General features: G+C 37.4%; 1 protein-coding gene across 1 annotated transcript; it reads left to right on the top strand.

The window, feature by feature from the left end:
- Positions 1-861: 861 nt before the first annotated feature.
- On the top strand, positions 862-6820 carry LOC108375432 (putative uncharacterized protein DDB_G0282129; the record flags this gene model as incomplete). The annotated part of the gene is made up of 4 exons (XM_017631559.1): positions 862-882; positions 4603-5481; positions 5880-6078; positions 6538-6820. Coding segments are annotated over exons 1-4 (1382 nt in total), but the record flags the coding sequence as incomplete, so codon positions are not given.
- Positions 6821-21793: the final 14973 nt, after the last annotated feature.

Raw genomic sequence — 21793 nt, 5'->3', positions numbered from 1 at the left:
TGATACGATATTATCCTGTTTATGCGCACACGTGGCACTCGTTGTTGCGCAACCAGATCGCCTTTAAAATCCACCGGCCCATAACCGCCGTTCCAACAGTATTAGGCTAAAGAATGAGAGTACACAAAGTACGCATATGCAATGGATGAGTCGGAGTTGCGTCATTTTTAACCGACTTCCAAAAAAGGAGGAGGTTATCAGTTCGTCGGAATCTTTGTTTTTTTTTTTTTTTTTTTTTTTTTTTTTTTTTTTTTTTTTTTTTTTTTTTTTTTTTTTTTTTTTTTTTTTTTTTTTTTTTTTTTTTTTTTTNTTTCTTTAACTTTTCAGTGCGTAAGGCACCCGGCGATAGTAGTGATACGATATTACCCTGTTTATGCGCACACGTGGCACTCGTTGTTGCGCAACCAGATCGCCTTTAAAATCCACCGCTTACTCAACGGCCCATAACCGCCGTTCCAACAGTATTAGGCTAAAGAATGAGAGTACACAAAGCACTCATATGCAATGGATGAGTCGGAGTTGCGTTATTTTCAGCACCCGATTGGTGTGAATATGTTTGATTGTTGAAAAAGGAAAAAAAAACACTGATGTATTCACTGACGTATGTATTTCCGTACTTAATGCTTCTAGCATCTTTTACGGAGACTAGGCGCTTGGCGCATGTAGATTGATGTTCTTGCTGATAATTACAAGCTGGCGTTACTATTTTAGAACTCTTCAATTAAATTGAGTGCATCTGACAAGTTCAGGCATATGTTCTGATAAGTAGTGCTATCGATAAGACTGTACATATGTATGTGAATAGTTAGCTTGGTATCTTCGTGTGTGCCCAAAAGCTCTGCAAGCTCCGTTTGATAAACTATGTCTGGCTTTGAATGCCAAGTAAAAGTGGAAACAGATTTAAAACGAAGCGTGTAGAGCTGGTTTAAAATGCTGAATAATGTTGCTAGTAAGATAAAAGCTTAGCAAGTCGAAGTTTCCAGTCCACAGCGGCCCAGAGGCCTGCCTTTAAAACTAAGCGCCTTTGAAGGGAAATATAGACTTCTCAACCTTCTTTTAGAACTCAGAGCCCTTTGACCTCACTTTTCGATAGTTTTCAGATATTTTGGTGACAATTTGGTTTGCGGTACAGTGAAACCCGCTTAAGTAAAATTTTGTTCACTTTTAAGTTATAAAAAATGTATTCAACAATTTTTATTGAGCTTGAGGCCGTTTTTACTGAAAAACATATTGTGGAAAAGCAGCAATAATTTGAAGAAATGGTAGAAGTGATAGCTATTTCGGAAATCACCACNTATTAGCACACCGATTGGTGTGAATATGTTTGATTGTTGAAAAAGGAAAAAAAACACTGATTCACTGACGTATGCATTTCCGTATTGCTTCTAGCATCTTTTACGGAGACTAGGCGCTTGGCGCATGTAGATTGATGTTCTTGCTGATAACTACAAGCTGGCGTTACTATTTTAGAACTCTTCAATTAAATTGAGTGCATTTGACAAGTTCAGGCATATGTTCTGATAAGTTGTGCTATCGATAAGACTGTACATATGTATGTGAATAGTTAGCTTGCTATCTACGTGTGTGCCCAAAAGCTCTGCAAGCTTCGTTTGATAAACTGTGTCTGGCTTTGAATGCCAAGGAAAAGTGGAAACAGATTTAAAACGAAGCATGTAGAGCTGATTTAAAATGCTGAATAATATTGGTAGTAAGACAAGAGCTTAGCAAATCTCGAAGTCTCCAATCCGCAGCGGCCCAGAGGCCTGCCTTTAAAACTGAGCGCCTTTGTAGGGAAATATAGACTTCTTAACCTTCTTCTACAACTCAGAGCCTTTTGACCTCGCTTTTCCATAGTTTTCAGATATTTTGGTGACAATTTGGTTTGCGGTGTTCGAAGGATTATCTTCAAAGTCTACGTTCTAAGGATCACTATCTTAAGTAACCAGATATTTACGTCTAGTTTTATAATACCAACCATCTCTAAATGTCCATCTTAATGTTTTTAAGACCAAAATTTCATGCCAAGTGTTTCTCGATTGCGGAAAAATTATGTCTAGTTTTGATCTGACAAGAATGTTTCTTGTTCACTATTTATTTATATCTAATTTTTAAATTACCCATACATTATAACAAGTTTTTAAACGTTCAAAAATTGGTGTGCTATTTTTCAACGACCGAAAAATTTTAATCGTTTTTTAAATTAGCAGAAATGTATAACAATTTTAATATAATCAAAATTTTAAATAGTTTTTTTGAATACCTAAAAATTATGTTCAGTTTTTATCTGGATTTAAAAGAGCAAAATATTATGCTTAGTGCTTCAATGAACCGAATTTTCATACAATGAGTTTTGAAATTATCAATACATTTTTTAAATGTAAATATGTCCAAATCTCAAAATACAGAACAATTTGTTGTTTCTTAAATTACTAGAATTTTATATGCATTTTTAAAACAACCTAAAATTAATATCCAGTTTTTAAGTTAGCGAAAATTTTTTTTCACTTTTTAAATTATAAAAAATGTATGGTAAATTTTTTATGACCAAATTTTTGGGTCACAAAAATGTATTTCCAGTTTTAAAGTGACCAAAAATCGGTAAAATTTTTGTAGACTTAATTACGATTGCTAATTTTTAGCTGTATTTTAAAGTAACCCAAAATGTATGTGGTTTCTTGAAACAACCAAACTATTATGTCAAGTTTTAAGTTTAAGTTAAAATACATAAAATTTTTGTGGCCGAGTTTTCTTGTAGAGTTTCGGGTGACAATAATTTATGTCCAGTTTTGGAGGTACCAAGAATCGCTAGCATTTTTAATGCGTAATTACTTTTACCAGAAATGTATATCAATTTTTACGATATAATAAAATGTGTGCCCAATTCTTAAGTGAACCAAAGTTATGTTCATTCTTTTATATTATTTAAAATTTATTTTCCATTTTTATAACCAAAACTGTTTGCGGAATATAAGGTGACAAAAAATTTGAGCTTCCAAAAATTATGTCAATGTTTTAACCAACCATCGAAAACTGTTTCGTTATTAAAATTACCAGAAATTTCTCTCGATTTTTACAATAAATAAAATTTTGTGTCCAATTCTTACATTAACAATTAATTATATCTAATTTTTATACTATTTAAAATTGCTTCCTCATTTTTATAACTTTTTTAATTTACAAAACTTTTTGTCGAACCCTTAGGTGACACAAAATGTGTGCTAATTTATTTACTGAGCAAAAATGTATGTCCGCCTCTAGGTTCCAAAATATTATATCCAATTCTAAAGTGATAAAATGTTTTTTAAATGACCAAACATGTATATAAATTTCTTAGACGATTTAATTACTTATTTCCAGTTTTCATGTGACCTAAAGTGTGTGCAACTTTAAATTACCAAAAATGTATGTCCATATTTTACCCATGTGTAGTTTCGGATTTCTTCTGTGCTCCTAACTTACCCTGTAACTCCTACTACGAATTACCTCATTATTCAAATCATTATTGCATATTAAATACAGTTATTATNCTTCTTGTTGCTTTTTTTCGCTATTTAATTTCAAGGCGAACTTAGCACAGTGCGTAGGCAACTGGCTGAGTCAGTGGGATCGTCGGTTCGAATCCTACTGAAAGAAGTCTGATGAGGAAATGTGGTGATTTCCGAAATAGCTATCACTTCTACNTGCTTTTCCACAATAAGTTTTTCATTAAAAACGGCCTCAAGCTCAATAAAAATTGTTGAATATAATTGTCATAAGGCCATAAAATAACAAAAACAAATAAAAAATGTATGGTAAATTTTGTATGACCAAATTTTCGGGTCACAAATTTATTTCCAGTCTTGAAGTGACCAAAAATCGATCAAATTTTTGTAGAATTAATTACGCTTGCTAATTTTAGCTGTGTTTTAAAGTAGCCCAAAATTTATGTGGTTTGTTGAAACAACCAAAATTTTATGTCAAGTTTTTAAGTAACCGAAACACTGCGTTTTAAAATATATATGTTTATATTATTTAAAATTTATTCCCCTTTTTATGACCACAAATTTTTGCAGAATTTAATGTGACACAAATTTATGCCTAGTTTTGGAGTGAGCAAAAATGTATAAATTGTTTAATATGCAAATAACTTTGCTCATTAGCGAACGGCTTTTAAGAGGCAAAAAGTTTATGTCCTAATTTTAAGTCACCAAAAAATCATGTTCACTTTTTTAAATAACAAAAATTTATATCCAAACTTTAGGTGACAAAAAATGTGCGCTCCAGGTTACGAAATATTATATCCAAATCCAAAGTCATCAAAAGTTTTTTAAATGACCAAAAATTTATATAAAATTTTTAGACGATTTAATCACTTATTTCCAGTTTTTATGCGAACAAAAGTGTATACAATTTTAAATTACCAAAAATGTATGTATGTCCATATTTTACTTATGTACTATTCGGATTTTATTTGTGCTCCTTATATGATTTACCCACTAACTCCTACTATGAATTACCTCATTATTCAAATCATTATTGCATATTAAATACAGTTATTATAACTAACCACCTCAATTTGTAATTTTAATGGTTTTCCAATGCTTCTGTCTCTCCCACATTTAGCTTCTCAGTTCGCTGGCAACGGACTTGGATATTATGCTAAATGACCTGCGATCATCGCCAGGGTCAAGACTTCTACCGCCCACACATCATCTCCATCAGCGTAGTGCATCTAACTCCTCGAATGCCTCATCGCCACTGACTGTTGGTGGCGGAGGGGGAGGGGGAGGAGGTGGTTTAGTCGGAGGAAATGGTGGACTGAGTGGTGGTGGCGGGCAGACAACAACCGGTTATCTGCACAGTGCATGGCGAAATAACCACAGCAATCAATTTAGAGAGCAACAACAACAACAACAACAACAACGGAATGCACCACAGCTGCAACAGGAGAAGCGACAACAGCAACAACAGCAGCAATCAAGACAATCAGCTTTAGCGCATATAATACCAGCCCACACGTTAACGGCTACAACTACAACTACTACAATAACCACCACGGCATGCACAACGTCTATACCACAACGTTATAATCGCTATCAGCACCAACAAAAGCAACCGCAAGCGCATCGTTGCTGCGCTTCAGCGGCAAATGCTTGCAATCAAACGCGAACGCGCAACGCCACCCGATCTACAAAAATAATAGAAACAGCAGCAGGTGGCGCAAAAACCACAACTACAACGGCAAGCGCAAAGGCAGTTACAGCAGCAACAAAAACAACCAGCAGCAGCAGAACTCGCAATCAGCAACGACTCAATCAGCCTGCAATGGCGAACAGGTCCATCGCCACCAGTTCAGCAGCGACCACGACCACCAGCACCAACACCACCACCACCAGCGGCTGCAGCGGATGTGAATTGGTGGCAATAGCCGGAAATGTTGCGCCAGTTGATGCTGCCATCGGCGCTGCTGATGCATTGCATTGCAATGGACTGTCGGCCGAGGTGCGGCGCATAGAGNTGCCTCAGCGGCAAATGCTTGCAATCAAACGCGAACGCGCAACGCCACCCGAGCTACAAAAATAATAGAAACAGCAACAGGTGGCGCAAAAACCACAACTACAACGGCAAGCGCAAAGGCAGTTACAGCAGCAACAAAAACAACCAGCAGCAGCAGCAGCAGAACTCGTAATCAGCAACGACTCAATCAGCCTGCAACGCCGAACAGGTCCATCGCCACCAGTTCAGCAGCGACCACGACCACGACCACCAGCACCACCACCACCACCACCACCAGCGGCTGCAGCGGATGTGAATTGGTGGCAATAGCCGGAAATGTTGCGCCAGTTGATGCTGCCATCGGCGCCACTGATGCATTGCATTGCAATGGACTGTCGGCCGAGGTGCGGCGCATAGAGAAATTGCCGTTGTGGTCATATCAGCACAAACAGTTGCAGCAACCGCAAAAGCTGCAGGTACAATTGTTACAACAACAGCAACGTGCCACTAAAGCTTTTGCCGTTATGCATGCGGCTACAGCGTCAACAAAAACAACAACACAAGTAAATGTTACAACAGCCGCAATAACTACGCCAGCTACAGTGGCGGCCAGCAACCAGGACGCGGTCAGTAGGACGCACAATTTAGGCGATGGCCGCGTCTTGTCAGCAACAGGAAATGCCATTAGTGGTGGCCCATATGGTGGTTCGAGTGCTGGTCGTGTTGCAACTGCAGTAACAACTAGTAGTGTGACAACCCTCAACACAGCATCAACAGCAGATATGATGGACTATGTACGCGTCGAGGGAAATGTCGTAAGTGGGGGTGGAGCAGTTGACGACGTATTCCGGATGAGCTGGCTGCCACCAACGGCGTTATTTTTTGGGTGAGTACAAGTCAAAAGTTCACTATTGGTAAACGATTTAAAATTTAGGAGAATTTACGCAACTTTTTATATCTGTAGAAGCTCATAGCTTCAGAGATTTATTGAAACCAAGACCGAATGTATTAAGTTATAAAGCAAGTTACAGCTGGACCCACTTCTATGTTAACCCAGTTANATGGCGACCAGCAACCAGGACGCGGTCAGTAGGACGCACAATTTGGGCGATGGCCGCGTCTTGTCAGCAACAGGAAATGCCATTAGCGGTGGCCCATATGGTGGTTCGAGTGCTGGTCGTGTTGCAACTGCAGTAACAACTAGTAGTGTGACAACCCTCAACACAGCATCAATAGCAGATATGATGGACTATGTACGCGTCGAGGGAACTGGCGTAAGTGGGGGTGGAACAGTTGACGACGTATTCCGGATGAGCTGGCTGCCACCAACGGCGTTATTTTTTGGGTGAGTACAAGTCAAAAGTTCACTATTGGTAAACGATTTAAAATTTAGGAGAATTTACGCAACTTTTTATATCTGTAGAAGCTCATAGCTTCAGAGATTTATTGAAACCAAGACCGAATGTATTAAGTTATAAAGCAAGTTACAGCTGGACCCACTTCTATGTTAACCCAGTTAAGTATCTCAGAGTTAAATTTTTGTTTTACTAACCCAGACATTGAAAACTGGTTCGTGGAAGTAAGAACTAATTCGAAAAAGAAAATATGGAAATAAGTAATGTTGAAAAATAGTGTTCCTTTTTAGAGCACCGACGTTTCAGAGATAATGTTTCAGAGTTTAATGGGTTAGCTAATCTCATGATCTTGAGATAGGTTAGATTAAGGTGTCTGTCTCAAACAAAGAAGTAAAAAGGCCAAGTGGTCCATTGGGCCGCCATTGAAGAGAGACATCTCCATCTTCACCAATTTTATCTTTCCCTGAAATTNAAATTTACGCAACTTTTTATATCTGTAGAAGGTCATAGCTTCAGAGATTTATTGAAACCAAGACCGAATGTACTAAGTTATAAAGCAAGTTACAGCTGGACTCACTTGTATGTTAACCCAGTTAAGCATCTCAGAGTTAAATTTTTGTTTTACTAACCCAGACATTGAAAACTGGTTTGAGGAAGTAAGAACTAATTCGAAAAAGAAAATATGGAAATAAGTAATGTTGAAAAATAATGTTCCTTTTTAGAGCACCGACGTTTCAGAGATAATGTTTAATGGGTTAGATAATCTCATGATCTTGAGATAGGTTAGATTAAAACAAAGAAGTATAAAGGCCAAGTGGTCCATTGGGCCGCCATTGAAGAGAGACATCTCCATCTTCACCAATTTTATCTTTCCCTGAAATTAAGTCATTGCGTATGATTTATATAGCGCGTAATATTGGGCGCACTCAACAGCTGGAGTGGCTCGATGAAACGATATCGTGCTGTAGCTAGAGGCGGAGATAGCGTTATACGAGATCCACTTTCTTTTTCATTGAATTATATATGTGACCTGAGGCCCAGACTCAGCAATATATGTATGTACATATTGCGAAGCTAGCTCATTTACGATCTTTCTAAAGCCTATAACAACCTTGGAGTTGGATGACTAGAAGTTTATATAAAAAGAAAACAAAAGTTTTAATGGTATTAATTTAAAAAAAAATTGCTTATAAGTTGTTTAAGAATATAATAAAAATTAAGTTGAAAATAACGATATACATATATGAAGAAAAAGATGACGATTTGGATACCGATAAAAGTAAATGATTGACCCATTCTTACCACACTTAGGGACACGAATTTCGATACGATACGATACCATATCGATACTTTTGGCGTTCGATACCGATATTTTCTACATGATAGTTTTAAAATGATCTTTTTTGGAATCGAGTACCAGAACCCTAGTATCGTATCGAATGGCATAAACTCACAGTACAAGGATAATGTTATTAACAATTCTTCCCGATATATATTGGACTTTAAAGATCAGAAATTTGTAATATAGTTAGGATTGCATGTGGTGGAATTTGAACCCGCGGCCTCGGTGTTTTAAGTGAACACCGCAATCTCTACATGTTGTTACACAATATGTTAGTGTTTGACCGAGATTCTCCTCCGATTTGTCGCGCGCGCCTTAATGTTGTGGCACGGAAGGGGGGGGTCCCTACAGTTTTAGGTCGACTGTGAACGGCGATTATGTTTTACTGGGAAGCTGTTTTTCATTTTCAAGCTTTGCGAACTTCTACCCATTGCACCACAGCAGCCTATACACGGACCTATATTCAGATAAATTTTTTGGATTTTGGTATCGATATTTAGAATATCGAGTCTTTTTATTACGATATTAATGAGTACCCGATATTTTTAAAGCGATTCTTTAAATGAGTACCATATCGATGCTTTCTGCTCGATATCGTGTCCCTAACCACACTTCACCATTCTCTCCACACTTCAACTCAACTCACCTGAAATTGGGAATTAGGCTTTTAAAACCTTTCGTGATTCTCGAGACTAAATCCAGATTTTTAAGACTATTTCGGGATTCTCGAGGTTATTTCGAGATTTTCGAGACTATTTCGGAATTTTCGTTACATTTATCAATCTTCTTATCGATATATTTATCAATATTGTTATCGAAATAATTATTGATGATAAGCCACAATTTAGCGTTGCCTTTTCTTACGGCAATGCAAGACTATACACTTATTTAATAGATATACAGATATATATATATATATACATATGAAATCATGAACTAAGCTCGATTGCAGTAAAGCAAATAAAATGTGTAAATTATGTATTAGTTTTATGATATCCTTCGTATTTATTATAACTTCATCTTCAAGTTTGAACCAACTGCAAGAACTCCAAGGCAGAACGAGCAAATCTCCCAATTAAACTGCTGAATCCTGTCAACGTGTCAGCAGCAGCCAGCTCGTAGGTACTTCTCTTCATTCATACGTGCAACACGAACGCTTTCGCAAATGATTATTGCGCACCTATGCTGTTGCACGTACGCGACTCCTACCCACCTTTCCATTGTCAGGCAGACTGGACTTTGGCAGGGTGTGCTCATATGAACTAATACGCAAGTTCATACACAGGTACGTAAATATGTATATCCTACATATGTTCCCGCGGTGTAGCAAGTCCTTTACACTAGCATTGCTGCTGGCTATTTACTTTTTATTGCTAACAAAACATCTTTTTCTAGATCATCTTTCCTCGAAGCTTCATCGAATAACTATAAAATGCGGACTAAGAGTTGGCAGATATTTTTATATGAGTATACATAAGTATCCCTTATGAATGTTTGTATGTTGGTAGATATATTTATGATGTACCTGTGTGCCTGTCTGTCCTCTGTCTGCATGCCATTGTTATTATGCGGGCGGATTTCTTAATTTTACAGTTTCGTGTCGCAGGCAAACCGACGACGCTTGCCTCATCTCGCTCTGCTGTCTTTTGCTTAGGTCTTCCTATACCATCTACTATGAACTCTGCACAGTTCTTCTTGCACCATTTTTGGTGTGTTTTATTGCTTTTTTGGCTCTTGAATTTTTTATGAATTATATTTACACGTATCCGCTTCGTGTTCAATGATTTTTCAACTATATATTAGACAAAGCAGTTATTGTTGTTGTTGTCGGTAGTGCTACAGAACTACTACATATGTACATATGTGCATTAGGGTGGTCCAAAAAAATGCATGTGCAAAAGTAAAGTCGGAATTTTTTGCTCTCACCCCCTAGGATTGTTCTATACCGAAAAAAATATATCCCCATTGTTTTTTTTTTTTATCAAAAAATATTTAGAGGTCGCTCAAAGCACCCAAAGTTTCCATGTATTTTATATGGGGAAAAACAACGTTTCGTAGAAATGGTATAGAACTCATAAAAATCAATATTTTTCTATCGGAAAACTCTGTTTATCTGCAGGAGATTCCGAAAAAAAAATCCCAAATTTTTTATTTAACCATTTTTTCATCGCAACTATATTTTATAGGTCCGCCAAAAACCCAGAAAAACCACGAAAAATGCAATCGGGGATCAATAAAAAATCGTTAGTATTAACAAATGGTTAAATATACAATTGGGTTGATTTCAAATCAAAAAATAGGGATACTTTTTTTTTTTGATAAAGAACAATCCTAGGGGATGAGAGCATTACGATTCCAACTTTACTGTTTTTGGACCACCCTAATATACATACGTAGTACAAACGATTTCTATGTGGGGAGATGTTAGAAGACACAACTTCATTTTTATGCTTTTGTGCCGCATTGTTTCGAGCTCAAGTTGTAGCTTTTGTTATTTTTATTATTATATCTTTCTTGCTGTTGCTGCCACTTTTATTGGTTTGGCATTTGTGGCTGGTCATCCGCAATTACTTTGCTCTCTGATGTAACTCACATTGCGCACTTATTTCGTTGCCCTTATCTCCTTTGAATAGGTATTTTGAAGGAGCTATGGCTTGCCCAGCAGTCTGGCAACGTTTAAGTGCTCGCTGAGGCAATGGCGACGCGCGTCCAGCAAACAATTTTGCACTGGAGATCCCTGCACTTACGTATATATGAATTTGTATATACATACGTGTTGCAGACATCCGCAACTTCTTTGCTTAGCAAACTCTCCACCACCTTCTACGCTCATTCCCGCTTCTTCCATTGAAATCTGCTCGTTATTGATTGAATTTTCAGTCATTCATTTAACGTTTCAGATCTTTACTCACCTCCGATTGTGCAATGAAGACGACAAAAAGTCGTGAGCTGCTTGTCGACTGAATTTCAGTCAAATATGTACATATTTATAATTTTTTAGAGACATCACGCAGAGAAATGCAATGGCGTAAAATTATTTTCGAGCTCGGAACTAATAGTGTAAATGCAAGAAAACTTAAAACTAACTAGATTCTTATCACATTCAAATTACCTAAATCGGATTTCAGCACTCCGAAATTACCTTACGAATACATATTTTCTAACATCTAAAGCCGATTGGGTCTTATTGGTAAAACGTGTGCCGGATTGACTCGGGAGCACCAACTCTGACCGAGGGTAATACTGGTGTTACCTAAAAGCATTCTCAGGACGTCTGCACAGAGATTGGAGTGACAATGCAAGCGGAAAAAGCGGAACAAACGCTCGACGTGGATCCGACTTTTTTCATACGATGTTGCGGTATTTCTAAATATAAAAACGATTTTTCCACTGCCGCAACGTCGGATCCAGTTCGAAATTGATTACACACCAAAAAAGAAAAAGAGAAACAAAGTCCGGCATGCAAAGTGCTCATGCCAGTGGTGGAAAATATATAGGATCATTCCCCTTCCAGGAAGAAGCCGGACTACAGCACAATTTTCTTCCAGTCCCGAATGACAGAACCTACGGAGTACCACTCGCCCCCAGCCTGACGAAGCACTTTAAACCTGCCGAACCCCAGCATGGATTCCGGAAAATGCTCCGCACCACTACATCATTAAAAGCTATAATGACCCATGCTATGGTCTGTATGAACGAGAACCATGTGATAAGACGGTTTCAGGTCCAGTTGATCTGTCTGAGTCATTCGACATTGTAAATCATACAATCTTTTGCCAAAATGTCCTGTAACCATCGCTTCCAGTTCGAATGGTATGGTGGTTAACCAGCTACCTATGGGAAGATGAAGAAAGACAGGCGAAAGCGCACAAAACGCCCGGCAAGTGGAATGGCACCTGCACGACCAGAGAACAGAAATCCAGCTTTAGCATAGACCACCCGTTCGACGCAGAACGATACAGAGCGAAAGAACTGACGAGAGTGACCTCATTCACTCGAGCACAACTTCGTTCTGGGTGGTGCAACAGGAACTCAACAGCTACATCTCTCGGTAGAGCTCAGAAGTGGCAAACACTTTTCCGGAATGTGGCAAGGTCCACGCAACACCAGGTCTCCACCTCAAATCCGACAACTCTGACGCCTGCGGCACTATGGATTGCACTCATGGTCGTTGCCAGCTTCCTCGGCCTAAGACTAGCAAGTGTAGAGGATGAAGTAAACGACTCAAGACGAAATATTTGGGAGTTGAGAACAACAACTGCCTTTTCGTGAAATGATCTACCAAAGCTAAGTTTGTGATCTAACAAGAACAGTTCTACTTAATGACGCAGCTGTGAGTGAATCTATGCCATCAAATAAAATTACCATTAATGTACTTTTTGGCTATCGGAAGGCTTTTGCTCTTATCAAAGAAAGATGTTCAATTTTAAACGCAAAAAAAAACTCATGAGATAACTTTTTCATGGAACTTAAGGACCTTAATTGGGCAGTGCTAAAATCCACAGAATCTTTCCACGCACAATGAGATCGAAATCCGTTAGAGACTCGAAGACTCCATCAAAAATGAGTCCTCGAGACTCACTTCAAAGGCTGCTACCTGCGTACGGCCATGATTTCTTTATATACAGCACGCGATCATAAGCGCAAGAACTTAAAGCTTCTCAGACACTCAGGTATTCATTGAGCCCTTTTTTAAACCATGTCTACGTATACTGAGTAGACCCCTCAGGAGGATACTATGAGTTTCTGACGTTCTCGAGCTTGTCTGAATAGATCACCGATGAGTATGTCTAAAATCGAACCGTAGAAGGCCGCTTAATACCATCAGATGCATTACTGAGGTGCCTTGATCATCCGGTAGCGGTAATCCATATAACTCAGTTCCCTACAGGATATTGCTTAAAAGTCCACACAACCATTTTCCCTCACCTTCTCTTTATGGTAGTTCACCTCAGTCAATTTTTCTTGCCAGCTATAACCATTGGTTGGTTAGTTACAAACCACACATTTATTGTTACACACACTCTTTGCTTGCAATAAAATGTATCGCATCGGAAGTGCTTGGAGGTTGCCTTGTTATCGCGTCACGCCGCGGCTTTGTTTTTACCGAATCGCTCAAAACTTATGGTCACTAGCTGCTGGCGCATCGTTAACGTGTGCCAAAAAGTTTACCTCCAATCAACTATTTGCTCTTGTCTGTCCACCTAACTGTCCGTTTTTACGTTACGTGCACATAAATTTCTTATATGTAACAAAAATTGCAAATAAAAACAAGCATTACACACAAGTAGTCATATGTACTAACAAATATTACTTTTTATGCGCAAATATGCCACTCACACTGAGCTACATGGATTTGTACCCATGGATTTGTACGTTTGCGCACACTTACCCACATTTCTCGATTATAACATAAAAGCGCAAATATTTATTCTTGCATAGTAGATTTTCTATTTGATGACATTTTGGCAAACCCGCTTCGAAATGCCCAATTGCTGTTGATTTTAATTAGTACCCAGTTTTGATGAACTAATTTTGGCACGAATCGATTTGTGGATTTTTGTTGTCATTTCAGTGACGTTTGAGCTAAAACCGATTCTTGCCAGTGGTGTTTGTGGCGATTTAATGCTTTTCGGTAGAAATGGCCAATATTTGCTTAACAAAGTGATCATTTTGCGCATTTCATGGCAACCTTTTATATTTATGGGATGGAGTAAAATTGATTGAAATCGAAAATTATTGTCAATCTTTGACCTATCAATGCAGAAAGGGCAGATGGATTTGTCATGAACGAGTACTTCATTTAGGTGTTTGTATCAATAAACGTAGCATCTCTTTAACGAAGGTAATGGTAGCGTTCTATCCTCTGGGATTGCAAAGACAATGTAGTATAGAAACTCTCACCATCCATTTCTTTTGAACGTAGAAGTGCCTTCATACGCCTTTTCGGGCATAAAGTCAGCAGTGCATCAACAGTAGTCGGAGGTGTTGTACGGTAAGCTCCCACATAGTACCCGGAGATCGTTCTTTGATGTTTGGTAAGCAGATTTCCCATGCAATTGATTGACAGTCCACCATCTCGGAGATGCTAAGCCGATAATGGGTCTGATCGAAGACAGTGTGAATCCAAGGAATATCTCTAGGAGCTCTACGACAATAGTGGAGATAATGAAATACTATATCCTCCACTTCTTTGTTTTTGTATCTTCTGCTTCATTTACGAAACTGTACACTTTTCTGCTGTGGGTGTTCACTTAAAAAGTAATGAACCGTTTAAGCAGAAATGGTGTGAGATATATACTCTTACCTTAGAAAATATAGGGGTCAGACAACTTGTACCTTGTACGAGTATCTATGAGTGGTAGCTTGAAAGCAGCAAAAGGCATACCAGTACGTTCTTTTGCTGGAAAGGTCTGCTTGGTCATACCCAATACCAGGACTCCCTGCACACATTGGAATGTCTCTTTTAAACGAAGATCAGCAAGAGCTGTCATCTGCCGTATCACTGGATCCAGTACTATACTAGTCTCTCGTTATGCCCGACTTTTCAAACAAAGATAGAGGGCTTTGGGGTTTACGAAAGAACTGTTCAACGCAAAATCGGTGGCTCTAATGGTGGGAGTGACGGTTACCAAAGAAGATAGAAATTCGAACCATAGACGCTTTATAACGACATGGTTTAGGTAAGCTTATCAAAACGTTTCGATGAAATGATCCTTCGACTCGGCACCCATGGGTTAACGACGTAAGCAAGGGCGCCGAAGAACACAATAATGGAAGAACAAATGCCGAAGGAGCTGTGCACACTTGGTGTGAGACATTTTGCGGAGCTTTGCAAAAGACAAAGGAAATTGGCGAAGGTACAAACCGGAAACCTAAGAGGCTTTAGGAAACCTTAACCGACTCCAGTCGAGGCCAAAATTTATGTATATGTGATATCTTTGACTATATTAGTATCGATTTTGGAAGGATCAGCGTTGATATAGAGATTTACGAAATTGCGAAAGATCTGCCCGTAGACTGCGAGGTTTTGGGTTAAAACCTGTAAAACTGTCAAAAATCAAAAGAAGCCAGAGAACCGAGTACGGGAACGCAAGTAGCATGAGCTGAAGTATAATTTAGGATGAAGAACACAATAAACGTGACAAAAATGTACCCGTATGTAAATGTGTACAATTGTAGGGCAAAGCAATTTATGGCTACTGTAACAAATATACACACTTCAGCATTCATTAACTCTCATATTCAGCAATTATTGGTAAGCTATCTACATACATATGTACAAATGTAGGTATGGTGTCAACCAAGTCGAAAGCAAGCAAGCCGACTGTCAGCCATTCAACTGAGCGACCCAGTTGCACATTACCCATAATATGTATGTACGTATGTATATATTATTATTATTACCATTATTATTATTATTGCTATTATTGTTGCTGTTGCTATTTGTTATTAGTTATTATCTAATGGTGTCACTTGTCACACCAATGAATAAGTAAGTAAATGTGTAAGCGCGTATTGCATGGCATGCGAGTATAACATTTCAATTAAACAAAGTGACAGGAAATCCTTTCCAAATGCAAAAAAGCAAAAATATACATATGTGTAAGACCCCTTTCAGACATGTCCAGTCTTGCTTTCAACTCTGCTCGGTTCGTAGGCGAAGGAGGTGAGAAGAGAGGACACACCGAGCAGACTTGAAAGCAAGATTTGACGCGTCTGAAGGGGGTCTAAGTTAAACCGAAAAAGCAACAGATACAGGAATGAGAAAAAGTTGAAGAAACACATAACTAAATAGTAGTGAAGTGCAAAAAACGCAAAAATTTAAATGCTATGTACATACATACATACGCACATGCAGCGGAATATTTGTATTTGTGTTTATGGAAGTTAATGTATTTTAGTGCGCCATGGAAAAGAAACTGTCACTTAATTAGACACACTACTCACATGTCAAGCGTTAAGCGGTTAAAATATGCAGGCGCTTTAGATTGCGGTTGCGGCTGCGGTGGTGCCTGGTTTACGTTATTTTGAGTTGAGTTCAGAGTATCGATGTTTCAAACGTTGGGTTTGTGGATTGGTTGTTAGCTGGTTGATTGCGTTGTTGAAGACACTTCATATTGTTGTTGTTGTTGTTAGTTTTTTTGCGCGCGAAAATTACAATAAACTGGTTTTGGGCATAATTGACGCCTATAAATGACAATTTGACACGAGATGGTAAAACAAAAAATACTCAAAAGTCGGTCAGATAAATACCAGACGAGTATGTAAGAAACAATAAATGAAAAAAAAAACAAACAATGTATCAGTGAGTTTAGTAAGTATAATAAAATTCAAATATTTGTCTTTCTTTAATACCTTTTTAAGTCGATACTGCGTACTGGAAGTTGTGTTGTAATAAGAAGGAGAATCCCTTATATAGATAAGTAGTAAATGAAAGCGTCCCTTCTTGAATATCTGACTGGCCCTTAATATGCCTTCGACGTCTCTACGTCCACAAGAAAAAGCCAATATTGAGCCTCGGAGGTCAGACCAATTTGGTGCACGTGAATTCGCAGTCGCTTAGGACCGATATTCATTTACTGGCTCCGGCTACGATATGCCGGACATTTCAATAACAAAAAAAAAAACTAAACATTTCAAGCCAAACTCTTTTTCTCTCTAGTAGCTCACTCAACGCAAAAAAGTTATGAAGTTATTGAAAACAACCTATCTTGTCTTGTCACTGTTGAGCCAATTGGTACGGCATAGCTCGAAAAGATGTTAAATCGCCTTGTACATTTTCAACAAAATGGCCTCTTATTGCAAAACTCGTTGCTTTGTGATAATTTGAGGAATTTTCTACTTCTTCCACCTGTTGTTCTCTGAAAAGTGCAGCTCTAACCAACGATACTGCTGTTGTAAATTTGAAAATTAATTCATTACATTTGTATATGCATATACATATGTATGTATGTATTTATGTATATACAAACCACAATCTGATATTCCATTTAACATTTACAACTACAAGTGCTTGACATTAATTGATATAATATGCAAATAAGTTAGTCAATTAATAAAGATGTAATTAAAACATGCCACAAATAAACTAATTTATTAACACCCTCCAAGTGTAATTAATATTGAATTGTAGAACAAATTATCTGCTGTAATCGCGAGGCAATTAAAAAACTCGCTGCTTGCAAGATATAGCGCACAAATGACTCACATTTTTCGTTGGCTATAACACATTTCAACCGTTTTTTTAAGGCGGTAAAAATGTGGCAAATTGAAGTGGTGATAAATTTTACAAAATTTATAGAGTACAAAATTAATAGCAAAAAATTAGTTATACTTGAAAATATACATATATGTACATTGGACTGCATCACCAAAAAAAAGTTGCGGTTTTCCGCCGGGATTACAAAATTTATTATATTTTAAGACGTCCACCAAAATATTTCGGAAAAATATTAAGATTTAAGCGAGCTGGCCCGACTTGAAAATACCTCCACAAATGGAGTTTTTTATGAATAAAAATAATTTCTTAAAGAACATTTTGAAAAAAGTCCCCTCAGATGACAAAACAAATTAGGCTTAAAAATTCTGCAGAAAAATATTTAAAAATCTTTTCAACGGAATCGTAATAATGAGATTTTTGATGCTGTTTTAATACGCTTTTCAAAGATTGATTTACGAAAAACTTAAATAACTGGGCCAAAACTATTCTGATTTAGACTTATGGGATCTCGGTAGAAAGGTATTTTCCCACTATTTTTATTTATGTGCAAAAAAAGTCATTCGTGTCCCAATATTTTAATTTTTCAAATACCAACACATCTTGATTAAACTTTGAATGATATTCGTTCATCCTACCTTTCTCTTTCATCCTTTGAATGAGTTTATTAGCAAGTAAATAAAAAGGGTGAGAAAACACCTTTCCAATGATATCTCACAAGTCTAAATCGGGAGAGTTTAGGCTCAGTTATTCAAATTTTTTTTACCCCAATCTTTGAAAAAAGTTAAAAACAGCATCAAAAATCTCATTATTACGATTCCGTTCAAATTTTTTTTTTTTTAATTTTTTTTAATATTTTTACGCAAATTTTTTAAGCCGTTTTGTCATTTAAGGGTATTTTTTCAAAAAAAAATCTTCAACAAACTATTTTTATTCATAAAAAACTCCATCTTTGGAGGTATTTTCAAATCGGTCCAGGTCACTTAAATCTTAATATTTTTTCGAAATATTTTGGTGGACGTCTTAAAATATAATAGATTTATAATTCTAATGGAAAAATAGNCTTTTATATGGGGAGTGATGCAATTTAATGTACATAAATACATATCTTCATTTCTAAAATATGTGGTTTTGAAGAAAAGTTAAAGTAAGCTTTATTTATAAAATATTTTTGAGGAGGGTTGCCACCAATTAATAAAGAAATATTTTTAGAGAGGTATGCCACCGGTTAAAAAAGTATAAACATCGTTTCATGTAAACAAAGTGCCATACAGAAACGGCAAATTTAGTTAATATGTGGCACAAAAATTGGCCAAGTCATTTGAGCTTTAACTTGAATCCTAGAATTCCCAGGGATGCGAAATATCGAGTTGAACCGAGGGCAAGGGCTAATTGAATTTTATATATTTTTAACTATGTTTGCCTTTTTTGGAAGCATTTCGAAACGAATGTGGCTGTCAAGGTTTCGACATCTTTTCGAGCTATGCCGTAGCAATTGGCTCAACAGTGACAAGACAAGATAGGTTGTTTGCAATAACTTCATAACTTTTTTGCGTTGAGTGAGCTACTAGAGAGGAACAGAGTTTGACTTAGATTTTTTGTTTAGATTTTTTTTTTGTTTTTGAAATGTCAGGCATATCGTAGCCGGAGCCAATTTGAATTTGATTCAATCTGCTCGCTCTGATTTAAGGAGCATGAAAGAGTTACGGCTCTCAAGGAGTTTCTGACATGATGTAGAAATGATCAGGAAAGGAAGGTTCGTCGGAAACATGCCAGTGCCAGGAAAAGTATTTGTAACTAACGTGATGCAAAAAATTTCTCCCTTGTTAAAAATCCTACCAGCAATTGACGTTTAAACTAGTTTGGGATACGCTTTGCTGAGTATCTCCAATAAGTTGTGGTGTTCGTTTTGATGTTGTCACCCAAAAAGAAGCCCCTAGAATTGTACGCTGCCGCTGAACTGCGGTTGGTTATTCACGCCATAAAGAAAGGACTTTGCATGCATTGTGCCTAGGTTCTCTCGACTGGCACTGCGCAGATCTAAACACTCCGCCACGGTGGCCCTGATACCACTTCTGACTTCCGTCAATATTCCGCAAGACTCGAAACCTTCCCCCATTGTTCCGGTGCTGCTAGAACCTTCACTCAATGTGTTGCCTACCAAATATTTAGGTGTCTTAGGGCATTCGCTCAAAGCGCTTACCTCCTCAAACTTTTGAGCTGCTTACGCCAGTAGGCTTTGGGGATGACGGGGCAAAACTTGTTTATGAGAACTCCGCAGCAGTCCTCAAGACGTAGGAGAAAATCATCGTTAATGGCGCATCCTACATGACGCTGCTTCCCTTTGAAACCATCAACTCGGATTACCAGCAAACGTTGTTGGGTAAATCTATGGAAGGGCTTCAGAACCTCTGCTGCTTTGAAGATTTCAGTGATTTAAGATCAAGCCCACAAAAGCGATTGCATCTGTACATGTTTACTTATTTCCATTTCGACACCCTCATGTGTATTTGTACACAGTTTTGGTGGAGGTTCACCGGCAGTATGACCATAATGTAAGAGTCGCACTACACCTAAATAAAGCCAGCTAACTTTCAATATGATCGTGTGGAAGCGAATACATAGTGTGAAATAGCATCTAAGATTGCTCTGTCATAAGACTAACAAGATATGGTTCCCGAGTTTAAGGAGCTGAAAAACCACAAGATAATCTATTAAGTGTGAAAGTGAATTGACAATAGAACTTTAACCTTAAAATCTGGTTTCTTATTGCTCCATCGATACATTTCTTTTCTATATCAAAATTTTTAAAAATCTGATGAGAACATCTGTCCATTTCCGACAACTCAATCTGATTTCCTTTGTTGTTCAAAGCTAATTATTTATTACAATTATGCAGTTTTCCTTTCCTTCTTTGATTACCTCACGATTATGTAGTATCCATTCATAGAAAACAAAGTAAATTTACTTTCATGATCCCACTCGCTTTTGACAAAGCTACTGTCAGTATTACTGTAGTTACTAACTGACGTGCAATTAACTACTGTAGTTGAATAATTTTTCCACCACAAAGTATGTAATTAGCGGTCAATAAAATCCGTTGTAAAGTTGAAAGTACCACTCGAAAATTTTATGCTACTCCACACAATTTTTTTTATATAACTTACGAGTACATTTACTTATGTACAACTTTGTGTGTACTTTTTGCGTGCATTCGTACTGCATAACGGTGCTATCGCATAGAATCGTTTGCATTTAAATGCCAGCGATCAACATTAAATCGTCCATTTGGCCAGTGGGCCAATTGCCAATTGTCCAAAACATCAACTGGCAATTAACCGCTGGCGATTGCAATAAAAATGCAGATATTCATAAATATCAACAGAGTTACAGAGTTTTTCGTAGAATCAGTTGTGGTGGCAGAGTATGTACTGTGTTACGAGATGGAGTAAATACGAGCGCATTTTGAAAAGGTAGTGGCAAAATGCGATGGAACGAAATTGATTACTTGTTCATTAAATTAGAGTGGCTTACAAAAAAGTAAGATAAAGGAAAACTGTAAAAAAATGATATCTAGGACAAACACAGTCGCACTTTAAATATTTTGATATCAGTGTGTTTATGCAGTTTTGAATATGTCCCACCGTGCGACGCACACAGTCGATACTTATGACATATGACACAGTGCCGCCAGTCGACGCACAGACGTTTGTGGCAACAATATGCAACTTTTGACTTCTGGCAGCTTGCGATGGATAAATATTTACAACAAATAGTTGGAGCAAGCTGCAGGTAAGTAAATTTGTATACTCCAAAATAGCAAAAGGCAGACGGAAAGACGCGCCAAACAGATAACTTAAAAGCGCATTTTGCCACGCATATAGATAAATGGAGGCATAAATACTTACATACGTTTGTACGCTCTATGTGTAGTACAAAACTTTGCTTTTACATACAAACAACTGTTTGTCAACGACAGTCATTTCAAGTAGTTTGTATGCAAATACTTTTATATAAATAAAAATCGCTCCTACAAAGTTGTCAATGCAAATGTGATTTGCTGCTGCAACACACCATTGTGTTGCAGGTATGTATATTGTTTTTTGGTACAAGCGAAAGGGTGATTCAAAATGAGCTATCTTTTCATTGCATTTAAATGTCAATACTTTTAGAATATATAATTGGAGCTTTTCGCGCGACCTTGCATATACATATATTAATTTTGGATTTTTGCGTAATTTTGCGATTTTTTAAACAATGGAAAAATTACACCAAACATTGGGAGAAAACGGAATACTTACGCCTATGCAATTTTTAAGTAAAGCCTTTGTTTTCTCATAGTCGAAAGCATTAAACAAAAATTAACCAAAATTCCATCAAATTTAATGACTGGACCCATAT

The sequence above is a fragment of the Rhagoletis zephyria genome, unplaced genomic scaffold (genome assembly GCF_001687245.7).
Source record: "Rhagoletis zephyria isolate East Lansing unplaced genomic scaffold, Rhagoletis_zephyria_1.1 Rzeph_scaffold_08928, whole genome shotgun sequence".
In the NCBI taxonomy this organism is placed as follows: domain Eukaryota; kingdom Metazoa; phylum Arthropoda; class Insecta; order Diptera; family Tephritidae; genus Rhagoletis; species Rhagoletis zephyria.
This window is presented reverse-complemented; position numbering and strand designations above follow the sequence as displayed.